The following is a 25,432-nucleotide window of genomic DNA, read 5'->3' as shown; positions in this document are numbered from 1 at the left end:
TTAATTTGTGAAAAGTTAATAGATCTCGGATCAGATTATAAAAATTTAATGAAAAATTATTCTCCAGAGTTTTTTTTATAAATAATCACAAATAAACAAATATCATTTCTTTTGGAAAATTTCCTTTTAATTTTAACTTTTTTTATTTGTTTCTAATTTTTTTGTTAGAATATATTTTAATTAAATGCGATTATACGGTTGATTATAGCTTTGTGAATCATATATACATACATATATATCACATAAGAACGTTTAACTCATTCTAACGGCTAAATAGCAGTAAATATTTTTAGATATTTTTTTAACAGTTTTTTGTTTAAATAATTAGAATTCTTCGAAAAGCTATATATACAATTATATAGAAACAGTTAAATATATATTTAAGCAGCTTAACTTATTTTAAATACTAACGCATATGGTTAATGATTGCTTAATTTTGTTCTTTCGAAGAAATAACAATAGATTCTTTATGCCGAAAATTCGTTTAAACGATGCTAGAATATACATCCCTTATATTTTATAGATGCTATTTCGCTTCCAAATTTATAAAAGTATTTCATTAAAGTCTATACGATCTACCGTTGAACTTTTCTAACTCGCATCACCATAATCCAAAAAAAAAACTTCGAGTTAGAGTCACGTCGAGTTATGGAAAGTAATTTGTATGAAATTTTACTTCTATTGCCAATTCAAGAGTTCGATTTATGGAGAACTTCGAGTTATGGAAGTTCAACTGTACAACGAAACAACCATTGTCCCAGAGACTAGTGTTGGTCTACAGTTAAAAATATTCAAAACTCAATCCAATTTCGATGAAAAATACATCACTGAAACTTTTATTTTCTAAATATCGACAAAGAACGTTTCAAGATTAATGAAAAAACCCGTATAATCTAATTTTTAATATCTCGAAAATTCGTTGATCCATCAGTATTACACTAAATCCCAAATTATCCAATTATAAAATATTATACGATTTTCGAAATATCCTATCTTCGATTTTGTCATCGATTATAGTTATTTGGGCTACATATTTTTTATTGGAATACTAAACAGACTAGGAATTTCGTATTTTTTGAAACTGGATTGGAATATAGAAAAGGCATGAAGAGAATCAATTTATTTCGATTTCGAGGATACAATTTATTTCAATTTCGAAAGTCTTTATCTACATTTTCTAACCAGCAAGGAGGTATGTATTTAATACAGCTATTAGTCGCTGACTTCAAACATATTTTTAAGATAATACTAAATATTTATAAACATTTCGAAGAAATACATTTTTGATAGTCACTATAAATACAAGTATTTTCGAACTCCAACTTATGACATCACTCATGAGTTCGTCATCGACGAAAATGCTTAAATTCGAAAAAAATAAAATAAACGTGAAATGTGTTAAATATGTTGTTTATTTTATTTTATCCAATTATAGTTTATTATTAAAACAATATAATTAACATAAAAAATGTGTTTTGCGTACGAAACTAAAACAAAGGTACATTAGTTATACTAAATAAACAATTACAAATTAAATTCTCAGCGTGAGTAAAGTAAAAAAAAGGAAAATCATTTATAAAATCGTCGCATTGAATGAAAAATCTCTGTGTCATATAACAATGGATCGCAGAAATGCGTTCAAAGCTGCAGCAGCATTTGTCATCACCCTTTATATATATTATTTTTTTATTTTTGTTTTTGTTATACTGCGCCGCACAAACTGTCGTTATTGTAGTAGTGTTCTACCAGCACAACCCTTCTCCGACTCTAGTCGGTGTCGTCCTGCTGCCGCTGGCATGAACACTTTGGATACTGATCCGATTCCTCCTCCGAGTAGTCTTCATCGTGCGTGTGCGTCACGGTTTGCGGCGTTGGCGGACGTGTATGTGGCACTGTGGAGTTGGTTGAACCGGCTGAATTCATGGACTGCAAAAGAGGCGAGATGAATTAGTGAAATGGCTTGTCAAAAATATTTAAAATTTATTATAAACAATATGGATTTTAAGGTTTAAGGTAAGATTGAGCGAATTGAAAATTTAAAACATGTGGCAACTCAAATATTTCCAAATGTAAAAATGTTTAAACCTCATTATGTTGATGTAATTTTTTTAATTTAATTTTAATGAATTAATTTTTAGTTAAATTTTTTAGACAGGTGGCAACCCTAACTAAAGTATTTTCCATAAATATTTTTCTGATATCTTATTTTTGATGGCAATATTGTATAAAGATTTATCAAATTATTTTTTTTTACCGATATGGCAACACTTTAAAAATATTATAACATTTTAGTATCTCAATCATTGCAATAATTTATGGATCTTAATTTCAGTTTTTTTAAATTATTTTTTAGCAAAAAATTAGACGGGTGGCAACACTTAATAAACAAAAACGTAACATATAAAAATATCTTACTCCTGTTTATTTTTATACCAATTTTGCAATAAATATTTATCAATTTAATTTAATAATTTTTTTTTACCAATATGGCAACACTTTAAAAATTATTCTTAATTATTAGTATTTCAAATCTCTTTAATTTGACAGCCAAATTGCCATAATTCATGAATCTTATTTTCAATTTTTTTATATTTTTAGTTATAATTCGTCGACAGGTGGCAACATTTAATTTAAAAAAAATGTACATATACAAATGTCTAAGTTCTGTTTTGTATGCCACTATTGTAATAAATATTTATCAATTTAATTTCATAATTTTTTTTACCAATATGGCAACACTTTAAAAATATGTTCAATTATCAGCATTTCAAAGCTCTCGATACACATATTGCAATACTTCATGATATTTATTTCACCAAATTCCAATTTTTTATCAGCTGGCAACCCCTAACGATCGATTTTACATCGCGGCCTAAAGAAGTTTATAAAAAACAGTTATCTCACCTTAATTTCCTCGGTCAATTTTTCAATTTCCTCTTCCTTGCCCTCCGTGCGCTCAATGTGCGCTATGGACTCCTGCGCTTTCTCGGTCGGCGATGAAATCGTACTCAACACACTGTCGACACTTTCGTTCTTGCTGCGCGAGCGCTGTATTGACGGCGTCTCCATGTGGAAGCGTTGCTCATGTGTCACCGTCGATTCATGCGGCAGCAGCATAGCCGGTGCACGGAACATATACGAGAAGGGATAATAGTAGAGATTGAGGAAGGTGGCCGCATACAAATCGGCATAACGGGATACTTGACTGGAGAAGAATGTTTGGCGTGAACCGGAACGGAAGAGCGAACCCATCATGCCATAGGCCATGTCCATTTTATGTGTGACATCACGTATGCTGGTGCGTAATTTTGAGATATCCGGTTTCTCCTTGGCGCTCGAATCCAAATTTCTAATGAGTAAAAATAATATAACGGTTACTTGAATGCGCATATATTTTGTACTGAAATGTGTTTTACTCACTTATACATATCACCGAGCATCACATCCAAATGCTGCAACTCTGCAAAATACTGACACTTGTCCGTCCACACATGCAACTCCTGCACGAGTTCGGGCACAATTAGGAATGTACGCCAACCACGTATCTTCTTCGATTTCAATATATCTCCGAATATGTGATCACCGACGTAGAGCACATCTTTGCCTTTGGCATTAATGAAATTAGTGAAGACCTCACACGAACCGCCCGAGTACACTTTGCCCGGCTGCAGGGGTCCCATGTGTGTGCCGATCTTCAAAGCGCCCGTCTGCGTGTCGACTTGTCGCAGTATAGTGCCTTCTCCGAAGAAAAGTGGCTTCGCCGCATCCACTACAATCACATCGAAGTAGGTCTTCCAATTGCGATGTGGCTCGTCGGGTCGCGCGCCATGTTCGAAGTCGAACAAGTACGACATCAGTATGTCGGTGTATTTGTATTCGCTGTTGGTGAGTAAAAAGACCTTGGCGCCGGATTCGCGTATGCGCGACAGCACCATGGGCAGGCGTGGATCCTTCTTGACATAGTAGTCCAAGTTCTACAGGGTGTTGGAAGAATTTTTTTAATTTTCGAAAAAGAGATGAATAAAAACAATTTCGAAATACATACCTCGATTGTCTTCTGTTTCAGATTGCCTTTTATGTGCACGAAGTCGATGGCACGTCGCACATCCTGGAAAATTGACTTGAAGGACATAAAGAGCTCACCAGCCTTAACACCAGTCTTTTCGCTAAAAGTAGAGTTGAAAAAGTAGAGTTCATAAATGCTTGTTTGCACCCAAAAATATTATTTAAATGTAAACTCGGAAAACTTTTCCAGCGTCTTAATAATGTAGAGCTCGTCAGCTCGTTTGGCAAATTGCCATATTTCAACGTTCAACTTTTGAACTTTAACAGTTATACTTAAGCGTTTTTCAAGCTGCTAGAGATTTATGTTTGTCACCTGCTGTTCGCAGCATTTTGTTGCAGATTTCTATGTTTTTTTTTATAGTGTTTGGTCAATTAAGCAGAGATTTTAGTTGTAGGAAGTGCGCTTGTGAGCTTTCTTTATTTCCGTTAATGAAGTCTTTAATTTAGTTAACTCAAACTAATTAAATTTCCGAAGTACATAATGATAAATTAAGGCCTATTAGATAGTTCAGACACACACATAATTGAGTCAATTAACTAATTGACTAAATTAAGTAATTGTCTGACTATTCGTTTTCTATCAAAAATATTATATAGAGTTTATACAAATTGAAATATAATATTCCATAAACTCGAGTTTAAGATTTTGAGTTTATAAAAAGTTGTAAAATGTTTTCATTTCTAATAATATTATGCAGAGTTTATACAAATCCGATTATAATAATCCATAAACTCGAGTTTAATATTTTGAGTTAATGCAAATTTTTGAAATAATCTTATTTGAATTTTTAATAAATGTTTAAACTTCAATAAAAAATGGTGTTTAAGGCGAGTTAAAAGACAAATTTTGCGAGTTTAAGCTAGTATTTTTTTCTATTGTTTAAAACTTAACATGAAAGTTTTCAATAAACTCGAGTTTGTGACTTTTGAGTGAAACCTGCATGCTCTAATACCAAATCATCGGCTGAGCTGTAGACAAATCATTGAAATTACTACATTTCACTATAGATTGTAATCTCACTCGCAGTTTAGTGATTTATTTCCAACACATGTATGTAAGTAAATGATTATTACAATATTTTTTTGTAGTTTTACAACGTCGACACTCATCAAAAAAGTTGTTTTGCAGCTTTGAATTTATTGCGCAATAAACTTATTTTACTGACAGCGGCTCTGAGTTAATAATACTTGTATTGAATGCAGTAGTGGAATGTACAACAAATGTACCTAATATTTATAAATATAAATACAACAGCTGCGCATTCTCGAAATACTTAAGAAAAACTTTTAAATTGAAAAGAAAATCGTCAACTTAATTAATTTTTATGCAAAACTCACCTTATATACTCCGAACTGTTGGTGAAGAAATCTACCAGACATGCCAACAAATAGGTTTCGGGCAAATTGAATAAAGTGTTCAACACGTAGACACGCTTTTCGTCCAGTTTCAAGAATTTGTTGGGATACAATTCATACACCTGATGACTAAATGTAGAAAAAATTATATTAAGTATAGAATAAATTAGTTACTTTTTTATATTCGAAAGAATTTAGGCACCACTTACTGTTTGAGAAATTCGAAGCCACGCACGCAGACCAATATATTACCGTAGGCGTCCACTTTCAGGAGATTACCGTAAAGTGTGTCAAACCATAAGCCACGCACCGGGAATGAGGGATCATATTCGAATTGTAAAATCTCTTTGGGATAACCGTCGTTGACAAGGCACTCTTTGGCCAAATCGAAGCCGAGTTGTTCGTATTGTGGCGATTTGTATTCTGAAAATGAAATAGATTAGTGTTTAATTAGTTTGAAGAATTTAAAATTTGCGGATTGGTTATTAATAATGATTATGTCTAGGAACAGGCGAAGAATTTAGGTTTTTTGGATTATCAACGCATTTTTCTCGCGGACAAAAAACTACCATGAGATCGTCGATCAGTCAATTATTTCTTCAGTGATTAGTGGTTGGAACTGTCGCGCCTTTGGTCCATATTTAGTTTAATTAAAGTTCAGCAATAGGCAAAATTGAGGTCACTATGAGGGAAGACAAAATAACCCACAAGCATGGTCATAAACGGCATTTCCTTTCGACAGCTCAAGTCAGTTTAGAGGTCCTAGAGGCATTTCCTTTCGTCAGCTCAAGTCAGTTTAGAGGTCCTAGTACGATAATCGTGCTATTATCAGTGACATTAATTGAGTCATTAATTGATTAATTGAGTATCCAGATGTTACTTTTCTGTAGTAAGAATTATTGGGTTTGGGTATAGCAAGAACTCACTCGTATGGCCTTAAATATTGTAAATTTGCATCTCCAGAGATCTTAGGTGTATTATGTCCTGGAATTTGGAGAAGTTAATTGTGGTCCACTTATTGAAGTGAAGCGGGTTTTCGGTCGTTTTTACATTTTTGACGTTAGGTAGAATTTTTTTAAATTTGTTTTAGGTGGATTCTTCTTTATAACAACCAAATTTAGGACTCTACAATTAATTTTTCTTGTGAAGTTTTTTATCGTATGTAAGAAATACACTCGAGAAGTAAGGAGGTAGGGTTAATGCGTCGAATCCAAATCATTTCGTTAATTTCTAAGAATTTCCTCTTACACTATCTGACAATAATTGAGACAAATTCCATTAATATCCGTGTGTGTGCACACTTCGCATGCAATTAATAACTAATTAGTAGTGGAGACACTTACCCGCCAAAGTGTAGTCCATATCGAAGCCATAGAATTTAATATTCTCCAAGTGCAACGATCTGTTCACGAAAATTCTGCAAATAGAAGCGCAAAAAAAGAGAGCAAAAATTAGTTATGTTTTATTATAATAAATGATTAGCTGGGTCTTTTAATTAAGTTGTGGTCACTCTTTGCAATTAACTGTGCATTCACAATTTCCCACCACACACAATGGATTCAATTAATATGGCTAATAGCGACACACATCCGTCGCGCTAAATTGTTTTTTTTTAGAACACGAGTGTGTAGGCATGTGTGAGTTTGCAAATTTAGCAAAAATAATTTTGGAAGCTGGACCATATGTGTTGCTTCCGAGCAAATATGGCGAGTGTATGCGCGATGAAAAATGTGTAAAAATAAGTGAAAATGGCGGTGAGGCTCAGAAGCATAACTCACACTGGTACACTCGTGCTTCTCAAAATAAAATATTAATAAGGGGTATTTGGTTGGACACTCTGTGATAGCTCAAATGCGTAAATTAACTCTTATTCGTGTAAAATTAAAGGTAGACAGGTACTCAAGTGGAAGCGTGACGTCACAGTGGTCACTCAAAGCGCGAAAAATGATTTGGTGGCGACATTAGTGATTTATTAATATCCTGGAAATTTTTTGTAACCTAAAATTATAAAATATTAAACTCAAGAAGGAAGAGTTTATTTTAAATACTGACAGTTTAACTGGAATTTTTTACTTTCAAAAATTGTAGAAATATGGCAAGGTGTTGATGTGATTCTTCTTTTAAATTATTTTTGAATTCATAAATCATATGAATAAATAATATCTTTATTTTCAAATAATTTCAAATTAGATGGCAACTACAAATTTTAATATTATTGAAGTTAAACTTTTACTGAACACCTTTAGAACAACAAATCTAAGTTTTGCACACTTTTACTAAGACCATAATAAACTAAAACCATATAATTAATTTTTATTACACTATTTTCTAGTAGACAGCCACGTAGAGTCCCTGGTAATAAATTCACCATAGTCAGTTACGTTTACGACATTTTAATTACAATAACCTGATGTTGCCTAGTATTTCTATTGATAATTGTATTTGTTCGTCCATAAATACGGAGTGGTTATATAAATCTGTATTTCTAGAATATTTAGTATAATCTTGGTGATAACATGAACTCAGCAAACGTTAATAGAATTTGTTAATTACTCAATCCTCTCCTACTTCGAAAAAGCGAGAGAGTTCCTAAAATTTTAAGTCACCTCTGAATGATTTGATGGATTCTCATAACCCAGATCCTATCTAACGACGCGAATAATGCCACATAAGACTTGGAAGTCGTTCTCGTGCTCTTCTTTATCTAGTGGTTCAATAATTTTCTAGAAATAATACGACAATTCACATTATCAGCTACAGTGGAATTTCCATAACTTGAACTTCTATAACTCGAAGATCCCCATAACTCAAACTTTTGCCTTGGCAATAGCGTTTAGAAATCAAATTTCATGCAAATTTCCTTTCATAACTCAAACTTCCCTAACTCGAAGTTCTCCACAACTCGAACTCTTGAATTGACAATAGAAGGCACATTTTATACAAATTTCCTTCCATAAATCGAACTTTTCGACCAACACATTATACAAAATTTTATATTTTACTATCAAGGAACAATTTTAAAGTAGTCCCTATATTCGTATGGAGACGAATAAAAAATATGATATTACACTTATAGATTTCATAAATCGTGTAACATAGGCATGAGATATAGACCTCAAGAGCCAACCAATAGCAAACTGTAAGAAACAAAATTACAGAAAACATGTTTTAATGTATTTAAATACAACTTGTTGCGAAGTAAATAACTAAAACTGAGGACAAATCTATATTTTGCAGTTTTTTGAAAAATTTATGTTTTAATGAAAATTTCTATAACTCGAAGTCTCTCTAACTCGAAGTTTTTTTTTGTGGATTATGGTGATTCGAGTTAGAGAAGTTCCACTGTATTTAGAACATCAGATTTTACAAAAGCATCAACAATATGTTTTAAATGGAAAATAATCCAGTTTTTCAGGATTTATCTAAATATAGCCACTTGCCTTCAAAGAGGAGGTAAGTAAAGCTGTGATAGATAGAGGCTATGCCTAAACTAAAACTAAAAAAAAAAGTACTACAATAAGAAAAGATTGGACAACATCAGTATAACAGACGGAATATACTCATTTTCAAATATCTCTCCAAGATCTCCATCACTTGAAATAAAATCAGATGTTTTGCTTATAGTAAATTAGAGATTTGGTAATACTGCTACCAATTATTCGGTCTCTTATTCACGACCTTAAGGGTAATTTTTTATAACGTATGGATTTTAATGAAACAGAGAAACGTCTATTGTTGACATACGGCCCCAATTGCTGCAAAAGGTCGTCGAAAACTGGGGCCATCTACTGGAATTTATTTTTTTTATCTCACCTAAGGATTTGCAAAATTTTTTCCTCACCCACAGAAAATAATTTTGAGTATTCAATAGCTCCAATTGTGATAGTATGATAAAGTAACGATTTTAGTCTAATATCCGGGCGCCGAACTGTAGGCAATAAATAAACATTTAAAATTTGTATAATAATTGTAATAATCAACCAAAAACTCAAAAATTTAATCCAATAACCAGAGTAAGTTTAATATTTATTTCTTCCTAATGTATGGAAAATTTTGCAGCTGACCAACGAGTCTCAAAATGTTTCGGAAGTGGCTTTCTTAACTGGATAAACCCACCATTTATGCGTAAATATTTTTGGGTTGGCCAGAAATAAAAAGCCACAATCTAACAAAGTAGAATTTAATAGAGCCTTTAATAGAGAAAACCATGGTACAAATTGTGTGCTGATGACGTACTCATTATTGTTGTTGTTGTCGCTTACGGTTGAGTGAATATTTAAAAAATGTAAACAATTTTGAGTTTTGTCTACGACGAGTGAACGGTGTTTTTTTTTTGTTGCAACATATTTACTATATCGTACAAATACGTATAATATTAGCAATGGAAATTATATATAGAAAACAGATCTCGTGTGAGTGTGTGTTTACAGCTAAAATGGTGGCAACGCGATGACGACAATGATGCCGTTAGATGCGTATGACGTGTGTCTGTTTCAATATTTGATATTTGCATTCAATATTTTACAGAATATTTATAGATGTTGAGGGGTGAGGAGTGCTTTAAAAGTTGATTAAAATTGTTATTATTAAGTGAATAACAACAAAGCATAAATATGTTTGTATGTATGTATGTGAGTGCATGAATTGTTTTCGAAAACTATTTATAGAACTGCAAATGTGATTGGGGTTATCAGCTACCGTTATCTATTTGTTAATTTAGATGCAGATGAAATGTGTTACAACACTAACAACAACATGCGTACATATTTATGCAATCATTTGTAACTTAACTGTACTCTATAAGCAACAATTTTTAATTTTCCTCAAGCTTCACTAAATAAATTCGAAGGCTAGTGTCCAAAATTTGCCGCGATTAAAAAGTCATCAATTAGTATTAAAGTAGAATTGCCACCTCCAATCACTCGTACTTGCCACATTAGTGGGGAAAACATGCGCCAAATTATTTTTGGTAAAAGACCAAGAGAAACGTAAAAATAATTTAATTCTAAATCAGAATCAAAAAAGGAGCGAAAAAAGAATCATAAAAAATATTTAAAAATTCCCAGCTGTGCCCGCAAAAAAGGTTAGCAAACTCTACTCTTCCATCGCCGTTTAGTTGAGGTGTTGCCACCAACGACGACCGTTTAAAATGGACAGTACGGTAGTTGCCTCCTTAGAGTGGCCACTGATTTGTTACTGGCTGCCAGCCAAATATTGATTCTCGCAAGCAACGTGGCAAAGCTTTAAATTTTGGCAGCAAACATGAATTTCCATGAATTGCCATGAATATCCTGCTGATGCCGGCCATTTGAAAGTGTCATGAATTTTTATTTACTTTATTTAGTTAGTAGCTTACGGCAAAGGGTTTGGCTTTGCTGAGACACTGCTGAGGAAAGCGAAATTTTTTTGCAAAGGCATATGGATTGCAAGTGGTTTTTGTTTTTGCTATGCAAAATAGAGAGCTTACACATTTAATTTAGATTAGAGAGTGCATTGGTGATTGAAATTGAGCCTTGGTACACATTTTAAAATATAATACTTATATATGAAATGTTGAATGCTAAGACTTTGTGCACGCGGCTTTAAAATGTGGGACTCAAACAAGATTTTAGTAGCTGGAAAGGTTTTCGTTGGTATTTGATAAGTTTCGTAGGTTGTTTCTTAATTGAGACTCAATTTAGCAAATAATAAAAAATTTTAAAATATATACAATTAGAAATAACACCAACAAACCAGAACAAATTTCTTTACTGATATCAATATTTTATCTTAAAGCCCTTTTGCGCCTTAAAACTTTTCATTTTATTCAATTAATTTAATTTTCGGTTTATAAATCGTCTCTAAAGTTTTTTTGTCTTTTGGTTTGGAAATTGGTCTGTATATCTGAGTTTTAATAAAAAATATACTCTGGTCATATGGAGAAAAAATTGCAATGTACAATCTCCGTTCTCAAAATGTTATCTATACTACTATTATCAAGGTGAAAGATTTGTATGTATGTTTGTAATGAATAAACTCAAAAACTATTGTGCCGATTTAAAAAATTCTTTCACCATTGGATAGCTACATTCACTCTGAGTAGCATAGGCTATATTTTTTGCTAGAATCTCAACTTTCTGGAAATAGTTCCCAGGTGAGGGTATCAAAAAGACTCCATGATGGAGAATCTTAATCTGAAACTGAAAATCGTCTTCGAAGCCATTCTCTTCGCATCACAATCGCGTACCAGAGAGTCGAGTAACGAGTTCTGGCAGCTGCTTACTTAACAAAATTTCAAAATCTGCCAAGTACGCGCTTGAGAGTCGAGTACGGAGCGTGTGTAGCGGCTTGAAGAACAAAATATTAGAAATATACAAGCTCGCACTAGGCCTTCGAACTCTGAGCGTTCCCAACGCCTTCATAATCAGAAAGAAAGACAACGGACACCAAAGACAAGAGTTCGTAATCAAAAACTTATAACTTTTGAAATGTTGGTTTAAGCCCGTGCCAAGCCGGAGTGGTCTGCTAGTTATTAATATAAAGGCCTCCACGAACAAAGATTTTTACAATATTTTACATTTGGCACTTTTTATAAAATTTTGCTCAATTTTGCTTTTTTCGTCAGGGGCAACCCATATGGTGCCTAATCCAAATTATTTCTAGATTTAATCATTTTTGAATACTTTCAAGAAGGTTTGCTTAAACGCCTCAGACTATTTTTGCACCAGTTTTATGAACTTTTAATTTTTTTTTGTTTAAGGTGGCAACTCTTTTAAAAAGACATATTGAAATAACAGATTTAAGAATTCTTATAATTGGATATACATATAGTATTATTTTTGTTGGGTTTATTTTTTCGATAATTATTGTTTTGCTTCGCCAGTTTCAGACCTATAGCTCTGGAACCAATTAGGGACACCAAACAAGATAATAAAAAATCGTTTCGGTAAAGTACATAATTAGTCCTACAAAGTATCTGTACTTTAGCTTTAAACTCCAATCAAAAGCAACACACGAACAGCAATCAGCCACAGAAATTTGCCAAACTTTTGCAATTCTTAAAAGCATATTTGGCTTATTTCAAGTATCTTCCGGAAAAATCAACGCAACACAATCATAATAATCAGCAGCAAGTGTTAAGCGTGGTAGACACGGCACTAGTAATACCAAAGTGTGTCAGTGGTTAAGTTTTCATTTACTTCTGTCACACACTGGCTTTCGTCGGTCCATTTCGAATTCTTTCATTAATTCGTACGTTCGGCAGCATGTGCATTTGATGGCAACTCCGACCTGATTTTACATGCCCAAATTGCATATACTACATGGTACTAAGTGGCGAGCGGAGGCGTGTTACACTTATTAAATACTGTAGACAACTACTGAAGAACACTTGTTTTTTTTTTTGGTAAAAGTGCTTAACTACATTTTTGTGAGTTTTCAGTTTTGAAAGTGAAAACTCTGAAATGCCTCATTTGGAATTAAAACCGAACTAATTTTTTTTTCAAAAGCCAAGTTCGAAAATTGTTTTTCTGAACGAATCGAAAACGATATCGTTTCGAAATTATATAGTCATTAGTTGAATACCTCAATTATTTTTGGACCAAACATTACCATATAATAGCAATTATTTTTATGAAGCCAGGTAATCAGTTCTGGTACTACAAATATGTCACAGAAGACATGAAATTTACATTGGAAACCTGCTAATATGAACTTATCTACTTCTATCTATCAATAAGATAGTTTTGAGGCAACATATGCACCACATTGAAAGCTTATTTTGAGGCAGCTTCACTAGAAGCAGCTTTTTGTAAATATACCGAGTTACTTTCTCTATAAAACGGTGGCAAATTACGCAGCAGAAGACTTTAATAAACACAGCGCGGCGTCTTAATGTCTGCTGTTTCGAGCGGTAAAGTGCGTAACTAGGTTGCCGCCAAATACAATACAATTATACAATATTTATATATAAGAAAGTAAGGGTTTGCGTGTATCTCCGAAAATCTCCACACCTAATTTGATACTTAATTCAACTCCACTGCCCCCATTAAGGGGAGAAATGCGTGTTGCATATGACAGCCTGACAACAAATGATATGTTGCCATTTGCCATTTGCCACTTGCCACTTTTTATAGGCGCCACACAAGCACATCCTTCCCCGTCATACCCACAAACACACATTTAAGCTCAGCAGCCTAGTTGTCACAACGCCCAACAAAACATTCGTTAATGGCCGTCCCTTGCAGAGCTGATCAAGGCGATTCACTTAAGCTAACACTTATACACGCGTAGAGTGTTTGTTGTGGAGGTAGCTGGAGCACCGAGGGTACTAGAGACTTTGTATAATTTGAAATTATGCCAAAAATTGTGTTTGTCACACGCTGGAACTCGTACTTCTTGGACATTGGTGGACAGTAAAAAGCTGTCATCGTTAGGGTTTCTACCATCTTTTTTCATATTTTTCGCATTTGTGTTGTCTGCCTTGTTATGATGCTCTGCGTAGAAAGTAGCATTATTGTTGCCATCGAAAATTGCAGTTAAATTTTTGTATAGGCACTTGCTTTTATTCCTCAATTTGCAACTTTTAACTGCCAGCGCACAGAAATACTTAACAATTATGTATGTATGAGAGAAGTAGGGTGATCCTTCAACATAAAAACGAACATTTTTCAGTCTCGGTAATTTTCAAGTCGGCTCAGTTGAAATGAAACAACTCAACTAGAAAAAAATTAACCTAATTTCTACAAAGACAACTGTTTACAAAGTTGAAGTTTTATTAAAAAGTGATAATATTATATGAATTACAACCGAACTTAGTTGAGTTGAAATTTGAACAACTCAACTTTTAAACATCTAACCCATTTTTTTAATGAATTATATAATATACAAAAAATTTGTAAGACGATGACAACCAAAAAAAAAAAAAAATACAAGTTGAGTTGTTATCTATACGAAAAAAATTAAAATAAAATCTCAACTAAAGTGGAGTTGAGTTGTAAGCCATTACAATATTTACATTCTAAAGTAAGGTAAGTAAGGTATCTAAGTCTTGGTGTAAATAATCTGGTGCAAACACTCTCTTTATTTATTTAAGAACCACCTTATAAGTATAAGTACTTCTGCTCCTTCGCTATTATTTGCTATGCTTTCGGCAGCCGAATTACTCGCTTGACTTTCCCACGAAACCAACTCATCTCCTAGTACCTCCGTTTGGCTCGTTTAACGCATTGTGTTATTGTTGTTGCCATTACTTTCTATCGTCTGGCATAAAGTGTTTTCCCCCCTCAGAAAAAAAGGAAAATGTAAATATAAAAAATAACGGTGAAATCATAAATTGCTATTAATTTGAATTTACTCCGCCTTCCGAACTGCCACACGCTTCCCACCCACAGATCCCTTTTAAGTATGTCGGTATGTATGTACTATATGTTTGGAGGCATTTTTTGTGTTGCTGGTGAACGGAAGATATTTATATGCCATTAGCGGTTGCTTTTATGTGATTTAATAATGGGAATTGAATATTTGAACAACCGCTAAAGCAGTCAAATATTATTATTTAATTATGCTACTCGTATAAATTTGCCATTACTGAATTTTAATCTTACGTCGCAGGTGGCGGTGGTGGTTCAAGTATGTATCTATTTTATGTTGGAAAATTTTGAAAATTTAATCATTTGGCTCTTTAAGGACTTCAATTTTTTAGTGACAACTGAATTTATGGCGCTAAAATTACTGTTAAAAGCAGAAACAACTATTAAAGTAGCAAACAAATGTACTTAATGACTTCAATTTGAGTTAATTGAGGGAGTTTAAGTTAATTAAGAATAGTTAATTTTAATTTTGGTCCGAAACCTACATTCAATTACTTTTAAATGCCTTCAGAGAAAGTTTACCTAATTTAAGAGTTCGTTTGACAATCGGTTAACAAAATATTTAGGGTTTGTGGGTTGAGTTAAGTCATCCTAAGGCTACTAAACTACCGTTATCAAGACGATATAATATATCGCTTTAGATTTTATGATTTGGTATCATTAGAGGTTATGAAAGGTATCTTTTTCTCGGCCCCGGGGTTATCTTAACTCGAATCAGACAGTAAAGCACTCAACCAACTCACCTCTGGTAAACATATTATTAAGAACACTGAAGAGGGCACATTAATTCGCGAGTCCTAAAATAGTTCCGAAAAAAATGCCAAAAATGATTAGTATTAACAACGCAATTTATTTTCAACAACGCAAAATGCCAAAATTAATTGAAAATTTATTAAGCGAAAATTACAAATTCTAAAATACAAAATCATGTCTAATTGATGTAAATAATTTGCAAAAGTTATGTGCCAATATGGAAAATTAATGCGAAAATATACAAAAATAAACACAGCACTTTGTAAAAATAACAAATAAATTAAAATGTAAGGCACTTTATGGGCCGTGACAAGCGCCTAGAACACATATGGTGGTCAGATGAGTGGAAGGCGTCAGTGGTGCTCGCGTAGAAAATATATCGTCATAGGTAGGTACACGTGCTGTTTGTATACTAGGGTGGTCCAAAATATTTGGAAACATTTTTGAAAGAAGATTTCCTAATTTGCAAGTCCTTTCCGGATGTTATTAAATATGCACTATATATGAAGGTAAATTAAATTTGGTTCTGATTGGAGATCTAATTAAGATTTCACTTTGGAGTTCTAAAAATTATATTTTTTTGTTAAACACGATTATTTCAACAAAATATTTTTTTTTGGGAAGTTGCAGCACAGCTATTAGAGGTTCATTTTAGTTTTAATTTTTATGGTGGAAATAGGGATTTAATTTAAGATTTCATTTTGAAGACCTAAATAAATATATTTTTCCTGAAAAGTATATGGCTTCCAATAATTATTTCTTGAGAATTAGAAGAACAGCTGTTCAGCGGGTAATTTTATTTTGAATTTATTTGTTAGAAGAAGAGACAACTCATCTAAAATTTTACAATCCAGATCAAAATTTATATGAAATATTCTCAAGATTAAATTCATAAAAAAAATTAAAATTTTTTTATTAATTTTAGAATAAAATCAACTCTGGGTCCCGTCTGACAAGCCTCAGCTGTCCCTAATTTAGAACAAAACTCTTAATAAATCTTTTTACTAATGTAGGGAGACTCAAATAATATATTTTCGATTTTTGAGTACCACCCTAATGTATTTTCACACATATTTGAATATTATGTGTATGTTTAGTTGATTATATGTAAATAAATATTACATGTGGTTAGAGTATTATAATTTTGCTCACCACAAAATTTAAAAATATTTCGAAAACACGCAATAAAAACTAAAACTAACCATAATAAACAAGCGTCAATGAAATTTCAAGCAAGTGACTGCAGAAAAGACTTTCAAAATAACAACAACAACTCGGCATGTTGCAATAATTTTTCAATTAAAGGTGTGCGGGTAAACTTTTTGCGCTGCCAAAAACATTAATAACAACAAAAAGTGTGAATTTTAAAATCACAAAAAAACACCAACAAAAAAATCAAAAAATTTAGAATAAGGGAAATACTCTAAAAGTGTTAAGCTGACAATAAAATATACGACAATCCACTCGTGTCATCAGCGACAATTGCCAGCAATTCAGTCGTGCGCCACGCTAATCGCCGCCAACAGCTGCGGCTGCCAAACTTTTTTAGCGCTGCTGGCAACGTGTCGCTGTTTAAAAAGCAAAAACAAAAATACAAAAACACGGAAAATTTAAAATTATTATATTTTTCCTGTTTTTTCTTTGTTCTGTGAACTTCACAGACATAAAATAAAAGCGCTTTGAAATCACTTACGAAGCACGAACGCCACGCGCCTCCCCCCAAATGGCGCTCGACTGCATTATTTGTGAGGCAAATAGATACGAATTTATTTAATTTCATTTCTTTTTTCTTTTTTTCTCGTAAATGATAAATGTAGTGTGCATATTTGGCGCTTATGAAAAATACTTTAAATTTTATGCGCACACATTTGAGCGTTTAATGGTTTACACGCGATTACCACAGCGAGTACTACAAGAATGAGTATATACTATATAAAAATCCATATATTTTTGCAACAAGTTAATTTCATAATTTCACATTTAGTTCGAAAATATATTCGAATAAATTCGTTTATTTTGTTGGCAATTCACGTTCAAGGTGAGTCAGTTGTTTTTGGCCTTAGTCCAAGGATAATTGTAATTTGCAACGGTTTCACAAAATTTCTACAGCTAATTATTGCAATTTTGTGTACTTTAAAGCCACTTTTAATTGCCTTCTACAAAACATTCATTTGTGTAATGAATGGTTTCGGTCATACGTAATGTGTTCGAAAATATTTTGAATTCAAAAATACTCACGTCAAATGCGTCTAAATATAAGTGAAATTATACATATCTGCTTATTTGACAGTTAATTACAGTTATGTGCTTGTATTGTGACAGTTTCATATTCAAAATTTATGTCGTCGAAATCAAATATAGCAGCAGTTGACCAGCTGTCTTATATTCGCAAAAACTGAGCAGCTGGCGAAACGAACAAGCAACTGGTATAAATCTCATAAATTGGTATAAATCAAATAAGAATAAGAATGTAATTATACCATCTCGAATTGAGTTAACCATATAGATAACATACGGCTTCAAACAATAGGACTTTTTAGTATTTTTGATTGTCTTTTAAATTTCTAAAACTCGAGTTAATTTAGAAGAACATTGCCCTTCCTTCCTTGTATAGAATATGGTCTAAAAATTTTAAGTTGATCCGAGTAACTGTTTTGAAGACACAGTCTGAAGAAGTTAGGTGCCCCTGGGCAGCTTTATTGCCACATAAAACAACGCGTTTTTCACAAAACTGTGTTTTCAAAGTCGGTTGTCAAGATTGCTTGAGAACTGTTCAACCGATTTTACTGAATTTTTAGACAGGTCATCGACCTTCGTCCATGTTCTAGTTTAAAGCCTTAATGAAATAAATATTTTTTATTTTTACTTCAGATGAGCTTGGTAGGAGTTATGTTGTCATCTGGGACGAACGTTTTAATTCGTCAAAGTGCTTGGATCTAAGTCGAAGCCGAAGAACTGAGTAAGAAGTATTGCGATAAATTCAGTTCTCTATCCTCAGAACCGATAGTTATCAAACTTAGATCAAAAGGCTTATACTTTGAGAAAAAAGGAAATTGTATGGTAGGATGACGGTAGATCAAATTGTATTCGTAGAATACCCATTCATCTGGTGGTTAAGACGAAATGCGCTTCAAGGCTCGCCATATTACAATCGAAGACAAATTGGGAGTGGTAGTTTGTGGTCAATGCTCTTTAGAAACTCACTTTGAACCATAATTTTCGACCAAATTTCTACTAATTGATTTGGAAAACAGAACAAACCCGAGAAATGAGGTTTGGTTAAGCCGAGAAGCTCATTGGAAAGTCTCTATTCAATTAGACAGACCGAAGTTCATGTTGTATCAAGCAAAAGCTCACTATTTATTATTTACAACGGTATATTTGACTATTTTTTGTTATCACTAATCATCAAAAAACCTCGCCTGAACCAATCAGTATGTGGCTTTAACACCTACAGCGATATGGCGTTAGCAATGCTTGTTATTTAAGCCTTCAATCAAATTCCACCGACTGCGACCTTGAGCGAGTCCTTGCGGGAGACACGAACGAATCAATACCACAACACCTGTCTACATGAGGTAAAAACAACAACAACACAGCAGCAGCCACATTAATCAGATCAAAACAAAATAATTAAAACTTATTCAAACGAGCTGCGGTGTTGTGTAGGTCAGACACCGCAAACAATAATAGACTGCATTGTCCAGACATTGTTTACATAGATCGACAGCTAAAATTTATACACACATAGGACTACACATATGCTTATGGAGGTAATATAAAACCATTGTAGCAGCGGACAAATGTATGATTTTCAATACCGAAGGCACTGCGCCTTCGTATCAGACATATGAGTGAGTGTTTCATGTGATTCAATTTCAGGCATTGTCTCTGTGCGCACATGGAACCCCCGCTCCTCGACTCCTAACACCACCTCAAATCGATTGAACTTACTCATTCTGCGCTGCTGGCGGCGTTCGAAGCACAAAACAGTCATCATCGAAACTCGAAGCCTGCGTGGCATCGTCCAACGGTGGCGTCGTGTTCGATGTGTCAATTTCTGCGCTGACATTTTGCTGCTGCGACTCGACTGCAGCCAATGCTGTCAGCTTACGGCTGCTGCTGCCGCTGGCCCCGGCGACAAGAGCCTGCAGACCGACGTCATTTTCATCACTGCCGTCTGATGCTGAGCTGTGGCTACTGTGGGAACTGTGGGAGCTGTGGTTGTGATTCGCATTGTGTTGTTGGAGTTGTTCTTGTTGTTGCTGGTAACAGTGCTGGAGGCTGCAGAGCCCTTCCTCACCGTCCGTCTCATCATCACCATCATCCACATCGCTCAAATGCATTGGCGGCGCTAGTGGCAGCTGCAACTGCAGCGCTCTCATATTAAGGCTGCAGGCAAGTGGTGAGTGCGGGTGTGTGATGGCTGGTGAGTTCTTATGGCTTGGCTTGGAGTGTTGTAGCCTTGTTGTCAATTTGACATTCTCCGCGTCATTGCGGGGCACGCTGCTTGCTGCTGGTGTTGTTGTTGTGGCTGATATTTTTGTTGTTGTTAGTGTTGCAGCTGTATTTGTTGTATCAGATGTTGTTGTTGTTAATATTTCACTTGTTGTTGTTTTTGCTGTTGCTACACCGCTGTCTACGCATGCATTTGCGGCGCAATCAAGGCTTTGTCTTCGCCCATAACAAGGACATTGTGCGTCAACCGCCGTCGGCATCGAACAAATATTGGCTTTTGGCAAATCTTTGTGTGCGACCGGGTACGCCGTGACGTATGAGCAACGTCGCGTCTCATTTCGCACATTCATTTTGTGGTTCACTTGCTCATTGGCTTTTTTGGAGGGGGTTGGACGCATTAATTGCGCTTTCAATTGACGTTTATTAGGGCACTTTTTGATTTTGTGATTTTCACTTTTGCACTTTTTTAAGCTGCAATTCCATTAATTGGCGCGTGAAAGTTCATCTGTTTATTTTCATTAATTAAGGCTTTAATTGTTTGCAGCGATTTTTAATTGCTTTCATACGCTTTGTTGTTTTTGTTGTATGTTAAGTGGTTTGAGTGTATGTGTGCTTTAGTTAATTGTGGTTATTTGCAAGTTTTTTTTAATTCTATGGGACACAAGCTTTTATGCACAATAGTATTAAGTATTCTACATATTTATTGCCGCTAATAGCAGATGCGAGGCTAATCAACCTACTTTAATAATAAATTTAATGCTCAAATACCAATTTTAGCAGTTAAAAGAAGTCGTTTGACTTTTAGCATGAATTAACATATTCGATTTAACTTTATTCTACAAAAGTTTTTGCATTTCATTGATTATTGGTATCCGGTTACTATAGTAAATTTCCAGGTTTTTGGCGGAAATTTTCACCAGAGAAATGTACCTAATAGGTGGCGCCAACTGGATTTGGTTCAAAAATCAATACATTAGTGGACTATTCAGTTCATTAGATCATATAAATAAATCTCATGAAATAAAAAATCCCATGAAATAGTTATATCTCAAAGAAGGTGTTAGAGTCGAAATACTACTAGTACCACCTATATCCATATACCATTCACCATATGTTCATATGTATTCCACATTAATACACTGTTTTCATTACGTCAAATTCGTTGACATTAAACTGACAATAGTAAAATTTCAAATGACAAGTGTTTTTCAATTTCAATTGGCAACATTTTAGAAACATATCAAATTGAATCAAAAATTTTGCAGATAAATTTCTATAAAAATTAAATGACAAACATTTCTATTCAACTTACCATGACTGTCATTATATTTGACTAAAACCAAATTTCACCAATATACAAAAATTTGGATATATATGGTTTTTCATTATATTATATCATTCGAAGATAAATATAATAATGTTGTGCATTTTAGCAAATAATTAGCAAATATATCGGAATGTAGAAACCTTATCGAAAACTATCGAATTATTATTTTTGTGAATATTTACTATGGACGTAGTTTCATATTCAATATTCATATTCCAATTATATAGAATGTTCAATTCAAAGCTCAATTTAACTTCAAATATAACTGTAAGATCCAAAATTAATTATTTTATCGATAATTATCGAATGAAGAGTGACGATATATTATTAATAATGTCAAAAATAAAAAAAATAATAAATGAACGAAATGTTTCAACATATTAGACTTCTGTTAATAAACTACAAAAAGTTATTATTTATCGATAAACGATAACTGACAAGTACCAAGAATATATTATTTATCGATAAATGCCGAATTAACAATTTAATACATTAGATTTGTTTTAATTAATCACCAACATTATTATTATCGAAGAGCGTCTTCGATCTCTTCTAATAAACTCCAAATATTTTTTATTATTTTATCGATAATTTTTGGAGTTAATTTCGTTGATTCACCAAAATTTAACTAAATGCATATGTATAAAACGGGCTTTACGATCGACCAGCAGTAAGTAGTTTTAGTTTTATAATTCGAATTATTTAAAAACAATGAATTTTTTTGATGTTATTGTCCATCAAGCCGTTTTATAATGTGGGAAACTATTAAAATTGCAGTTGGTCCGACTACTTCAGAATGTAAAAGAAGATGAGAAAGAAGCACTTCTCAAACAGAAATATAAGTTTCAAAAATTTAAAAGCAGCAGCAAGGATGCTAATCAATAATTAAGACGAATAAAGATTTTTACTGATTTATCGATATTTTTACTACTCCAGTGACCGTAGTATAACCGTAGTCATGGTTGCATTTTGGGCAAAACATTATACACCAAACAAGCTGACTTATTGCGTACTTTTTGAAGCAAGTTTATCGATGCCAACGGTGTGTCTGTTTGTGTGTGTGATGTGTGGGTGATTACAGTGTTGGGCGTTTGCGTACAAACTTTAATATTTATTTCTATGTCGCCATATCACTGCAATTTAGATAACACACTTTGTTTTTGCTAGCAGCACGCAGCGCCTGCCAGTTGTCAGTTGACACTTGGTGATTGCTGTCAGAAGAAGAAGAGGAGGGCGGTGCGGGATTTGAAGTCCGCCACTAATGAAGTCAAATGCAAATTTCATTTTAGAGGCAACACATCCGACACCACACAACTAATTTGTTTAGGAGACCAGTACACATGTATGTATGTAACACATAGCATAGCGTAGCATATATGACATAGCAAAGCCGCTCAAATGTCAATATATGTACATGTTTGTTTGTGTGTATAAGCATTTTAGCTTTTGGCTGTCGTATATGGTCTGTCATAACTGTCAGTTAAATAAATATCTGTTGACATATTTACACAAACATTTATGTATGTATGTGTGTGTGTGTTACATGCGCGCATTTATTTATTTAAATATTTAGCAGTTACACAAATAAAACGTCATTTTATGGCTTGGCGTATAAATGTTGCGAATTCGCTTGTTTATTTTAAATTTACTACGTTTTTGTTTTGTAAAGTACTTACTACACGTAATTGTATATTTATTATGTAATCATGCCATTTGCTTAATTACCTGTTTGTTTTACGATAAAGCTCCTACATACTGCTGATTCTAGCTCAAAACTTTTTGAACAATCACATTTTCAACCAAAAAATTTGATCTAAAATCCAATTAAAGGCAATTGCACACTTTAAAATTGTTTGAAATTTTAAAACAGCTTAAACAGCTTAAGCAGAAATTTTGATTACTAGTACAACGGTGAGCGTTTATTTTAACTCTGTTCTACAGCTATTTGAACCTAACGGCTTTCAAGTATCATTTTAGTTAAAACAAGATGTCAATTCGGGAATATATTGAACAGATTAATACAAATTATCTTTAATAACTTAAGGGATTACATGGGTTTCGTGGGTTCAAAAAATCGATTTTTTGTTATTTTGCTTATTAATTTCAACAACATCTCAAGAATATTGTCCTAAATTTTCAATCCGAATAATAGTTTCGGAGATACAGCCTAAGGAAGGTGTGCGCTCCAAGTCAAGTACTATGTTACTCAAAACTTTAAATGCGTTTTTTTCAGAACCGTGTTTTCAAAGTCGGTTGTCAAATTTTCTCGAAAACTGCTCAACCGATATTGATGAAATTTACACAGGTGTTCGGGATACAATTTACTCGTGCTCGAATGAAGGATTTTTTTCAATTACAATTATTAAAAAAAAGGTCAATAAATTTGACCGAAATTTGTATTTTTTGGGAAAAATGTCTGCCAAAATTCCAAATTTTGTTTTTTTGGTCTATACTTCGTCAAGCACGAGTTTATGGTCTTAACTAAAACACTTATTTTTGTTTTCATTTTGGATGATCCTGTCAGGAGTTATGCTGACAACGCGGACGCACCTTTTTTCCGAGGGGCCATCCATAAATTACGTCACACCTTGAAGGGGGGGGGGGGGGGGTGGGGGGGGTGAGGGTATCATTCAGAAGTGACATTGTGTAACAAGGGGCAGGGAGGGTCAAAAGCTTTGTGACATCACATTTCAAAATTTAGGGCAATATCGTTTCCCGCTCTGCTGCGCTCCTGGGTGCTAGACGACTGGCTGCTCTGTACCACGCCGATCACGCGCGGCTACTTCTGCCGGCGGTGGCGTGGTTTTACTGCTGCGTATGCATGCTTGTTGTTGCAATGTGTTGGCTGAGATTTGGAGCAAGTTAGTCATTGATAATTTTCCAGTCGTTGCTGAATATGTTGCACCAACTGTTACTGGACTGGATATTGGACAGGCTATGATGTTGAAAAATAATGCTACTTGGTATGCTAAACATGTACGTGAGTCACAATATTTTTTACAAATAGTTAAATGTGAAACTATTGCCCGTTGCGGTGTAAGACGTTCTAGCCTTTGGAAATTATTAAAAGAAGGATTTTTACCACCACCTGTGTTAATTAAACAGACATAAGAAGGTTATGGAATCACAGGGAGTGATGACAACGGCGCTAAGTTTGCTCCATTATTACTACAGATATTATTAAATCTCCAAGCATCATCCCATCTAAACAAGTTCCATATGATAGCTATTGCCCTAGTGTCGAGTCATACTTATTTAAAAGATCGTGTAGCATATGTGGCCTATATTTTTCTTCATATAAAGCCACCAATCAACACTAACAATCACATAAAAAACAATAGCTGTTACCTATCGCGAAAATTCGTCCTCAAAGAATTGCGGCTAGACGTGCCCGAGAGATTCTCTGTTTAATGAATGAGGACGATGCTTTATGGATGGAAGAAGAAGATGTTGATACGAAAGATGTTCCTGACATCCAAATTCAGAACGATTTTTTTTTTTTTGAAAATGAAGTGCCTGATTTACCAATAATAAATGATATAAAGGGGTGGGTCAAAAGTCCATGGACACAAGATGATTAAGTTTTGTATTTTTAATTAGCATAATGAAGTATCTATTATTTCTTGACTAGTCACTCGTTGTCTGTGTACTTTAATATTTAACTAAATGTTGTTTTTATTGAAGATTATTCAATAAATATAAGAATAAATAGAATAACCTGTTTTTTATTTTATGATAAATCCAATAGTATACTTTTGGAGCTTTATGCAGAGAAAAAGTTTTGGAAGAACCCGATCACCGTGTATAAATCTCCAAAAAATGCCGCTAAAGTTGATTAATTTTTTATTTACGGAATAAGAGACAAGTTAAGTAAAAATTGGTGATTTTTTGAAGCTCTGGAGTATTCTAACTTTTTAAATGGGAGTTTCTTAGATGGTTTGATATAAAACAGCTTCCATTCCACAACTAATTATATTCCATTTCACTCGCTTTTATTTAACTCTATAAAAATATACAAAAATATTAAATCGTACAACAATAAAACCTAATCCCGCCACAGTAGTTCTGCAGAGCCTTTAAAGGCATTAAGCGCAAAGCTATGCGCTTTTAAAATCAATTTGAT

The 25,432-nt window shown here is 33.6% G+C and overlaps 1 protein-coding gene across 10 annotated transcripts in view; it reads right to left on the bottom strand.

Moving 5' to 3' along the window:
- Positions 1 to 1,394: 1,394 nt before the first annotated feature.
- Positions 1,395 to 25,432, bottom strand: part of LOC105208788 (cytosolic purine 5'-nucleotidase) — a 71,191-nt gene continuing 47,153 nt past the window's right edge. For 6 of the 10 annotated variants that reach the window (XM_011178823.3, XM_011178824.3, XM_054232419.1 and 3 more), the window contains 7 exons: positions 6,765 to 6,838; positions 5,631 to 5,844; positions 5,404 to 5,550; positions 4,046 to 4,166; positions 3,421 to 3,974; positions 2,905 to 3,349; positions 1,395 to 1,926 (listed from right to left, as the gene is read on the bottom strand). In XM_011178823.3, the coding sequence (XP_011177125.2) occupies positions 1,768 to 1,926; positions 2,905 to 3,349; positions 3,421 to 3,974; positions 4,046 to 4,166; positions 5,404 to 5,550; positions 5,631 to 5,844; positions 6,765 to 6,838 (1,714 nt within the window). In that variant the 3' untranslated portion in view covers positions 1,395 to 1,767. Of the gene's footprint in view, positions 1,927 to 2,904; positions 3,350 to 3,420; positions 3,975 to 4,045; positions 4,167 to 5,403; positions 5,551 to 5,630; positions 5,845 to 6,764; positions 6,839 to 19,478; positions 20,443 to 25,432 lie in introns of those variants that run through there. The other 4 variants (XR_008471573.1, XR_008471574.1, XR_008471575.1 and 1 more) reach the window with 2 other exon arrangements.

This window comes from Zeugodacus cucurbitae, chromosome 5, assembly GCF_028554725.1.
Source record: "Zeugodacus cucurbitae isolate PBARC_wt_2022May chromosome 5, idZeuCucr1.2, whole genome shotgun sequence".
NCBI lineage: Eukaryota > Metazoa > Arthropoda > Insecta > Diptera > Tephritidae > Zeugodacus > Zeugodacus cucurbitae.
Note: the sequence above shows the minus strand (reverse complement) of the source record. Positions and strands in the feature narration are given on the sequence as shown.